Genomic DNA, 9,834 nt, shown 5'->3' with positions numbered 1-9,834 from the left:
TTTTATTTAATTTAAGTAAATAAATATTTCTGATATTTCTCGTGATAAGAAAGTATTCCTAAATAAATTTTCATACAAAATAATAGCATAAACCTTTTTATAAATAATAGTAAATAATTGTTTTTACTTAAGATCCTGCAATTGAACTTCAAAGCATGTACTCGTAAGCCAAAATATATTTTAACCAACTACTTGTTAAAGAGCTTTCGTTGAGAAAGGCGACGGCGATCCTTTCAACGCTTTTTGGAAAGGGCCTGGTAAAAGGGTTATCGCAGCGTCATTAAATTCATTAAAAGTGCATCAAAATGTATCAGCAGCACTCCACGTAATTCGCTTGTAATCCATCAGCGTGTCGCCATTGACACCCGAGGGGCCCTTCACTCGACCGCTTTTTCTCAAGAGGTTTTATATAAAAATATGAATTACAATGTGCGCCGCAACATGTTAATAAGATGAAGTACGTGAATATGCACTTCGGACTCGCCACTTCTGACTGGCGAATTCAATTAGGCGGGACGAACCGAGACAGTCATGTGCGATAAGTGGCCGCCACAAAAGCCGCAAAGGCAGACGATGCCCATATCCTAGCTTATCCTTAGCCCGATCTGCGGTTAAAGCCGAAGTTGAAGTGGATGTTGCAGTTGCAGCTGCAGATTCATTGTGTGCGAAACGAGGCGAGTGCGTAATTTAATAAACTCACGAGGGCAACTAGGAGCAGGTTCAGGACATTTGCGACAACGCCTGCCAGCAATTCGGTCGAAAACTAGTCGGAGCAACTTTAATCCCGCACCGCATTTGCGTAATAAAAGTTTCCACTTTATTGTTAATTAAATGGCCAGGACATGTCGCGGCCGAGGTCCTTTTCCCAGCTCTCCAGCTCCAGCTCAAGCACCAGCACCAGCTCCAGCTCATGTTCCTGGCCCAAAGGCCTTTTGACAGCGCAGCTGCCGTCTCTTCAGACCACGTCTATCAATTTAAACGTGATCTGGCCATAGCCCGAAAGTGTAGAAATTATAATAAATTTAGCCGCATTTGGCCCGCAGTTTCTGCTGGCCATAATTATGCAGACACCTTGCCAGCTTGCCAGTTTCCCAGTTTCGATCTCCAGCGAACTGCAATTGCATATTGCCATATTGACAGCATGATGGATGTTTGGATCCCAAGTCGTCTTGCGCCGAATCGAAATCGATTGAGCTGCTTGTGCTCCAAAAGGAGCTTTTGCATGAATGGAGAATGGAAAACTACACCCAAAAAAAAAAATTCTCATTGAAACTACTATTGGATATGAACAATTTCTCTCTCCCAGATGAGTATTAAATTATGGCTTTAACTGCAGTTAACTACCGAAGAGTCTCTTCAATTATAAGTTTTGTATCTCTAAGGAAAGATTTATTTTATTTTTCTTTCAATAGGAAACCATTTTCTTATACTTTGAAAATAACTTACCTATTTTTTATGCAATTTTAAAAATATTTTCGTTTTTAAATGAAATGCTATACTTTTTGTGAAGTGCAAATACTGCCACGGGTGGTCCGCCGTCAAGTGGCTGGACATTAAGATTCGTCTGGCGACTACCGTTGGCCATTTAAGACAATAAATTTCATAAATAGCTTATGCATAAAATGCAGTCGCTGCCGCCCCTTTCGGCCCGCTTCCCCTCCTTTGGGCCGCTCCATTTGGACCCGGCTCTCAACTCCCGCTGCGTTGATATTAATTGGACGACATAATTGCGGGGCCACGTTGGCCATAATAATGCGGAGTGCGGTTCGTGGGGTAATTGCTCTGGAAACACGTTCCACTGGCAGCACTCCCCAATCGAAGCCAGCGAACTACTGGAGTTGGAATTTGTATAAATTTGGCTAACTTCGGCTGGCCATTCCATTGAGGGTCCTCTTCCGTAATTATAGGTTTGTGGCACTCGGTTTTTTTTATTGTTCGCCGCTGCTTTTTGGCGGCACACACTTACCAGCACACACTCGGCGTGGCCGCAATTATCGGTGTGTGTCCGCCTTTAATTTATTGTCTTTGGCGCTGCCCTAAATCCAATTGTAATACAATACGCCGCATTTATCATATTTAAGTACCGACTCCAAACGCACACACATCCTGTATTTACGGCCTGCTAATACGCGGTTAAAGTTTAATGAGTGCAACAAGCAAGGCTTTCGCTCTTCAACTTAAAGTTATTCATAAAAAGGATGCTGCAATTGCAAAAAAAATATTTTTTATAAAAAATTTAAAACTTTTTAGCATCACAAAAGTTTCCAAAAACACAAAATAATTTATACATAAATGTATACTGTTAGAAAAATATTTCTTTGGCTTGGATTTTGTATACAATAATTTTCGAGCTTGTTAATATGGAAAGCTAATTTTCTCTTAATTAATATTATAAATAATAATATTGAATAATTTTATCATTCGACCAAATGTTTTATTTTTTCTCTAAAGTCGGCATTATTCGGCTTTGTTTCCTCATCATCAGGCTGAGATTGGCTCGAAACCAGCCAGGACATTGTTATGATTATAAATATTTATTTTATGCGTTGCTCTGCCCAGCTTGGGGCTTTTCTCTTTAGTCCGCAACGTGGAAATCGGTTAAATGGACTGTGCTGTTTATTTTTACGTAGTCCCTTAATAAGCCCCATGAATAATGGGCAAATAACAGAAGGCGTCTGAGGGAGGCTGATCCTTCGAGGACATTAAACATGTGTGCGAATGTGAGTGTGGCATGTGTGGAGGTGTGGGCTCAAAAACAAAATGGCGCTAAGCCAAAGATGGAGCAGGAGATAAAGACAGAGTCGAAGGAGCAGCGAACAGAAAACATGTCCAGGCCAAATTGTGCACAATTACGGGCCACAAACGGACTGTACTTCGCCCGCAACCCTCCATCCCCCAAGCCCCCTTAACCCCGCGCCATATCCAAGCGGAAAAGAATTATTACGTTGAATTTTCCCCCAAAAAAGCAAAGGAAAAGAAAACGAAGCGAAAGAATTCTCATTTTTTGATAGCCCACCAGGACGCTGCCGTAAGGATACAGGCAGAAAAATGACACACTAAATATTAGATTCAGTAAAGAATCAGTTATTTTCGAACAACATTTTTAGTCATTTTTAGTTTTGATAAAATAAATAACATGCAGCTTAAGTTCAAAAATATATTAATATTATTATTATTTTACCAGATGAAATTCTTTTATATTTAAGATATTTAAATATTTCGACATTTTTGACTAATAAATAACATTTCTTTTAAAATTATTATTTTTGTTTTGTGCTTGTTCAATTATCAGCTGTGATTAAAATAATAATAATAATAATAATAGCGTCTCAATTTACAATCACCGAGTTAAAAATTGTATTTATTAAACGTGATATTTAGTAACTCTTTGCCATTAAATCACAGTTTCGAATCAGTAGTCTTGACATATAAATATATATTATATCGTCTTTAAAAAACGCTAAAGAGTAATGTTTATTACAGTAGCCAAAATTTTGTTGTTGTTAATTTTATAAACAATTTTTTTGATTGTGTATTTAAGGATATGCCAGCTACATCTCTTGGCTCACGTGCATATGACAGTGGAGTAAACAATTTCATTTCGCGCAGCAGGACCCACAAGATAACAGCTACAAACGAGACGCAAGATGCTGCAGTGGCGTAGCGGGCAGGGGGGAGGAGTTTTCGGACGTCGAGGGGGTGGCAGAGGGTGGCAGAGGAGCAGCAAGGACAACGACAGCACTTGAGTTCTGTTTTCGAAGCCGAGCAACAAGAACAACAACCACCGGCAGCAGCAGCATAAGAAGTTGCGTAAATATATTGTCCTGTCGCTTTTTTTCAAGGGGGATGGGCAGTGTTTTTCCGTAGATCCGGGACAGGACGAAGGACGAGAGAATCCGGACTGCGGTCGGCCGGGACCAATTCGAAACTCTGCTGCCAGCGCCGTGGGCGTTGGACGCAGTTAGTCGAGCGTGCCTGGTGGATTTTTTAATGCGTGCCTCTATAAATTTTGCACGCCTTTTGTAAATGTGAGGACCAAGGAGTAAGCTCCTGGAGGAAGAGTGAATATTTTTTGTAGAGGAATGAGTCGTGGGCAGCTGAACACGTGGCCTGACCAGTTTTTTTATTATTTAAAACTGTCAAATTGTTACTGCACAATTCTCCTTCCCCCTGGGGGTTTGTCTCTGCTCACGAAAATCTTGTATATTTGTCATACGAAATGTTTATCCCCAATATTATTTCATAAACAGCCTGGAACAACCCTGCACAGAAAAAATATTTTAGTAACAAAACAAGTAAAAAAAATATCAAGTTTTTAAATTAAAATTTCTTTCATAAGTAAAAGTCTTTTTCAAATTATTAATATTGTTTTTCAGAGGCAAATAATTCGAATATTAATTTACTTTACTTATTTATTAATCAACACCTGATGAAAAAATACAAAATTCTGTAAATTATTTTTTTCATTCTCACAATTTATTTGTTTGTTGATGCCTCTTCCTTCTTCACCTGTTCAGTATCCACATGCAATTCCTTTTTAAGACCAACACAAGCCTTTAACTTCAGAGTGTCCAGCAAGTTCAGCCAATCGTGAACTTGCCCATTTTTCTGATGCTGGGAATGCTTTTCCTTGACATCAGTGTTGTTACCTATCGATTCCTGGGGCGACACACAGAAAGCCACTAGAAGATTTCGACGGCTAAAGCGGATCATATAGAATGGTGCACCCTTGCTGGGATACGAGCCAATGAGCAAATCTTTGGCACCCTTCTCTTTTTCTTCCTCCTCAGTTCTCTTCCTCAAAGTCTTGGACCTTCCTAAATAGTCCTTTAGCATCCGTTCAAAGTCCCAAATGGTGAGCTGACAGTCTTGCCCGCCCACCACCAATAAGTTGTTGTCCAAGGCAATTTCCAGGGTGTTAATAGCTGCCTTATGATGGTCCAAGAAACGGATCAAAACCTCATGGGCAGTGTCCCAAACCATGATGAGATTGTCATCCCCGCCAGAAACCAAATAGCGACCACAGATGGAGTAGGTCAAGGCGTTAATCCTGTGCGTGTGGCCAGTGAAAACACGCACCTGGGCTCCCTTGACGATGTCCCACATCCTCACTGTGCAATCAGCCGATCCAGTGGCCAGGTATTGACGATTTGGGTGAAATATGCACACCGCCAGCTCGGCCAAATGTCCTTGAAGGATTCGAGCGGGTCTCCTATTATCCTGCACCCAAACCCTGGCCGTGCAGTCATCCGAGGCGGTGGCGAAATAGTAACCCATTGGTGCAAAGACCACAAAGCAAACGGCAGACAAGTGGCCAGGAAAAATAACCACACAACTCCAGGACAGAAGGCACCACATGCGAACGGAGAAATCCTCCGAGCAACTGAGCAGAAAGCGATCATCCGGATTAAATGAACACCCATAGACCGGTCCCTGATGCCCGTGAAGAGTGCGTCTCGAGGACTTCTTGGTGGGATCCAGCATGCCCTTGTCAATGCCAGCCATTCCGGTGTCCAGAACATTCAACCAACTGGCTGACTTCAGCTGAACCAACTTCGAGGGTTTCAGGGAGAAAATGTGTACGGCAGAGGATGCCGTTCCCAAGGCCAACATGCTGATGCTCTCAGAAAACGAGGCACAAATCACCTTCTCATCGCTGGGAGGAGCTGTATACAAATAGGTTGAGGGCAGGTGCTCCCGATCCAATCTCATCCGGTGCTGCTCATCGTTCTTGCGGTGCAGCAAATCCATTCTCTTGGGATTGGGGTTGTACACCCTGTCCGCCGGTGGCAAGTGAAGATTCTTATGAGCCTGCGGCTCGTTCTTCCTCCGGCGACGTTTTTGCAGAAAAGGACGAGTGGTGTATTCCTTCTTGTGCAACGGTTCCGGAGCAGCCCAGAAAATGGGTTCCAAAAGGGGTTTTCCCAGGACGAAACGCTGCTGTGGCCTTTCACCCTCTCCATAGGTTTGAATCTGAAAATGGGCCAGCAACTTTTCCTGCTGACCCTTGGGCCATTCCTCTGTGTAGCAAAGAAACTGGCGATAGGCATCCTGCGACATTTGAACCTCCAGTTTCTCGTGACCGGCCAGCAATTTTCGGGCCTTATTGGGAACGTCTTGAGGCCTTAATATATCCCTAAGTTTCATTAGTCTTGGCAAGTACGAATCGTCCAAATAGTCTTGATTTCGAATCAAAAACAATCTGGCCCCCTGCCTCTTATCACTGGCCATCATTTGTAGATAAGTCAGGGCCACCAGGGGGTATATCAGTTGATTTATCTCATATTTGCAATGACTAGGAGCCGATTCGACGAGCTTAACAAGTTTTTCGACGGCTTTTTCATAGTCCACGAACACCGACTCCTCTTTGATGACCAGAACACTAAAGTTTTCTCTGTTCTCCGGAAACTGAGTGCTGTCTTCGTAAAAATCTGAGCCATTATGGGGCACGGTCTGATCTCTTGCGGCTTCTTCCACCTCCGAATCACTTCGATGCTCCGGTGATTTGTCGGAATTTTTTTGATTTTCCTCTTCCTTCATAATTGCCATAATATCTTCTTGAGAAATTTCACCTTTGTCCACGGGGAGCGTAGACATTTCCTCCCAGTAAGTTAGTTCATTCCTGCCTGATTCGTCATTTAAATCTGTGCTTATATCTTCATTGCCTTCATCAAGTCTAGTTAAGCTATTCCCACTGCTTAAGCTAAAATTGGAGCTAATATCACTGTCGGAGAGATAGTCTTCCTCCTCCAAAGGTGGCAAATCGGTTTTTTCGGTTTCGTTGCCAAACTGACTTGGTTTTTCCATTTCACTAAGGTTCGCCTTTATATTAAACAACTAGAGTTAGTTATAATTTAAGACTTACATTATCTGTTCTATTATTTCAGGTTCTTTGTGATTTTGTACGATTTCGAATTGACTGGTCTCTTCATCATATATTGGCATCGAAGGCATGGGACCATTAAAAACTGGCAGAGCTACGCATTCTTCATTTTGGCTTGGCTTTGCTTCTTCAGAGCTAAAATATTAAAAAAATATCTTTTTTCTTCATATTATTTAATAATATTAATAGGTCTTCAACCTTTTATCCAATGTAAATTTACCGATGTCCTTCAGGTTTGTCAGCCATTCAGAGGGTGAACCTGTAGCTAATCATCATAACTTTTTTCCTATATTTTATTTGTATTAATATAATTACCATCAGAGTTGGAATCATCCCAATCGCTGACCTTTTCCGATTCCGAGCTGGTGGATTTCTCGCTCTTACTTTCAGCTTTATCCCCTTCATCGTCGGATTCTCCGATTTCGAAACCCATGTGCTCCTCGAACTCCTTTAAATACCATTTGTTCATCTTCATCTGCTTCGATTCTGTTTTAGGTTGGTTGGCTTTCTGGCTATCCTGTTTGTTCGAAGCTTTCACATGTTTCTTACGTGTCTCATCCTTCGAATCGGAGTCGGAATCCGAAATGGAAATGACGTTCACATTTTCATTAAGCGCTTTGAGTGCACCCCTGATGTCGAAAGCATCCTCATCTATGTCTTCAGTTGGTGCACCACCAAGTAATGCTTCCAGTTCCTCGTCTACATCAAAGTCTTCATTTTGGTCTACTGAATATTTCTGTTCTTCTGATTTTGAGCTCTGGTATGCATTTTTTGTTAAAAAAAACAGGCTAAAAGGTCAATTTTTCTACTCACTTTGTTTCGCTTCGAATTTTTATTCATTTTGGTTATTTTGGTTATAGCTTCGATTTAAACTTTGAACAAATTTGATCTCCTGCTCAGCAATTAATAAAAAATTGTCTTTTCTTTTTCAAGTTTTCAATTTGACAGCTTGGAAAAGTGTGGCTCTATTTTTGAAAGGTATAAATACAGAATAATATGTGACTTTATAGTTGCTTACAATACTATGTTGTTCAAAATGTCTTAAATAAAACAATATTAATGGTCCTTAAAAAAATTAGGTGTATATCGTTGCTATAAATACCGAAAATGCATCTTATTTATATAATTGAAACATATTTTTTGTCCTGAAATGGACACATGCACAGATTTTATGTAAAAAATGTTGCCATCCAAAGGAGTTCAATTTTTGCGGTTGATTTTATGTTTTCGAATACTTTTTCTTCCCGATTTTTTCACTTTTTCCACAATTTTCCACCGACATGACACGACGGCGACCGCTGATCTGAAACAAAATGCTGGCACAGCATCACATCACATGAGGGCGCTACAATCCACGGTGTCCTTAAAAAAGCGAGGGGTGGTGAGGTACGAGGACTGGTCCGTAGGTAGGAAAAAAATTAATTTGCATACCCAATATTCAACGGATTTGCTGCTGCGGCAATGCTTCCCATGCTACTGTCCGCTTGAGGGATTCTGTTTTATTTGGTGATACCCTCGGTAAGGGCTTTATGATTTTAAATGAATTTTAAATACACAAATCGGTTATAAAATCAAAGAAAAGTTTAAATAAAAAAAATATAATTTGAATTAAAATGTAAGCAAATGCAAAAATGCACAATTAAAAAATATGTTATAACCTTCAAAACAGTAAGATAAAATTTCATGTTTTTCGTAAATTGTTTTTCACTTCGCAACACTTGTGTTGTTGTTTTAAATAAAGTTGTAAGTTGAAATTATTTATTTTTTCGCCCAGCCAAAATTGAAGTTCCAGAGGATTTTCGACAAAATAACACTGCTGAACTTAACTTAACATTTTCTTTTTCAGTAAAACTTCCAGGGAATTTGCTGTTCGGTTCCTTGAGTTGACCATTTATCTTGCTTTTTCTCTTTTCCACCGCTCACTTGTTAGTGGAATTGTGCGAGTATGCTGGCGCACCAAACCCGCGGATGCGTTTGGAATTCTTCTGTAGTTCGGGCAATATGTCGGGCCAGGCAACTCACTTTGCAGGGCACAGAAATAAAAGAAGACGAGTGTAAAAAATGAATATACAAAAACCAGGCGACAGGACAAACCCGCAGCAAGAGCAGAAATGTTGCTGCATATTGTTTTGTAATTTCCGTCATGATTTATGGCGCTCGGGGAAAACTCTTTAACTGCTTTAAGGCTGGTCAACAAAAAAAAAACTAACAATCTAGCCATCCATGGATGGTTACATATGTGTGTCAATGATCAAGGGCCACAGTTAGAGGCGAACAATGGCAAACAAAGCCTCATTATGGGCGAACAACAATTGCCAAATCACTTGATATGTAAGGCTGGCCATAAATAAATCACACTGCAGCATAATCCATTGTAAAGTGTCGAAAAACTGCAATTGAAATGCAAATCAATGCAAATCGATACTTGAATCATCACCGGGCGCAGCAGAAACTTGAACATGAATGATTCATGCAACGCACGCGAACATTCAAATGCAAATGCCAAAATACCAGAACGCCAGAATGCGAAATGCAAAAATTATCCAAAAATGCAAATGTGCGAGAGCGAAAAACCCGCTGTGAGGGCAACAATCAAATCAAAATAAATGCACCACACAAATCCCAAACTGCAACAAAGCCAAAAATAAACACACCACAAACAATGCAGCACAACTGCTTGCGGATTTTCGCACTTCCGGTTAACTGTTGCTAATTTGATTAGGGAATTTTCCAAAAAGGGCGGGGTCTGCAAAAAAAAAAAAAAAAAAAAAGAATATGGGGCGTGGCAAGTGAAAAGGCCATAAACAATTTTAGCTGCTGCTGATTTCGCTCTGGCCTGCCAACTTATGCAAATTATCTTGTGTGATTTATGCCCGGAATTTTCTCGCCTTCCAGTGGAGCAGAAAACTTTGCTCCTTGGGGTGCGGCTGTAAATTGAATTTTACAAAACA

At 40.6% G+C, this 9,834-nt stretch overlaps 1 protein-coding gene across 1 annotated transcript; it reads right to left on the bottom strand.

Annotated features, from left to right (window-relative positions):
• Positions 1-4,438: 4,438 nt before the first annotated feature.
• LOC108150098 (transcription initiation factor TFIID subunit 5) lies at positions 4,439-7,835 on the bottom strand. The gene is made up of 5 exons (XM_017278062.2): positions 7,697-7,835; positions 7,199-7,640; positions 7,082-7,142; positions 6,866-7,018; positions 4,439-6,811 (listed from the first exon to the last, which is right to left on the bottom strand). Exons 1-5 carry the CDS (start codon positions 7,721-7,723, stop codon positions 4,477-4,479), a joined length of 3,018 nt encoding a protein of 1,005 aa, XP_017133551.1. The 5' UTR covers positions 7,724-7,835; the 3' UTR covers positions 4,439-4,476.
• Positions 7,836-9,834: the final 1,999 nt, after the last annotated feature.

This window comes from Drosophila elegans, unplaced genomic scaffold, assembly GCF_018152505.1.
Source record: "Drosophila elegans isolate 14027-0461.03 unplaced genomic scaffold, ASM1815250v1 contig_208, whole genome shotgun sequence".
In the NCBI taxonomy this organism is placed as follows: domain Eukaryota; kingdom Metazoa; phylum Arthropoda; class Insecta; order Diptera; family Drosophilidae; genus Drosophila; species Drosophila elegans.
This window is presented reverse-complemented; position numbering and strand designations above follow the sequence as displayed.

What these genes read in the sequence shown, in the direction of transcription:
- LOC108150098 (XM_017278062.2), bottom strand. Translation starts at nt 7,723, where the DNA reads ATGAATAAAAATTCGAAGCGAAACAAA. An exon ending in GGATGATTCCAACTCTGATG is followed by an intron (nt 7,143 to 7,198) that starts GTAATTATATTA and finishes GATTAGCTACAG; the next exon opens with GTTCACCCTCTGAATGGCTG. An exon ending in AAATTTACATTGGATAAAAG is followed by an intron (nt 7,019 to 7,081) that starts GTTGAAGACCTA and finishes TTAATATTTTAG; the next exon opens with CTCTGAAGAAGCAAAGCCAA.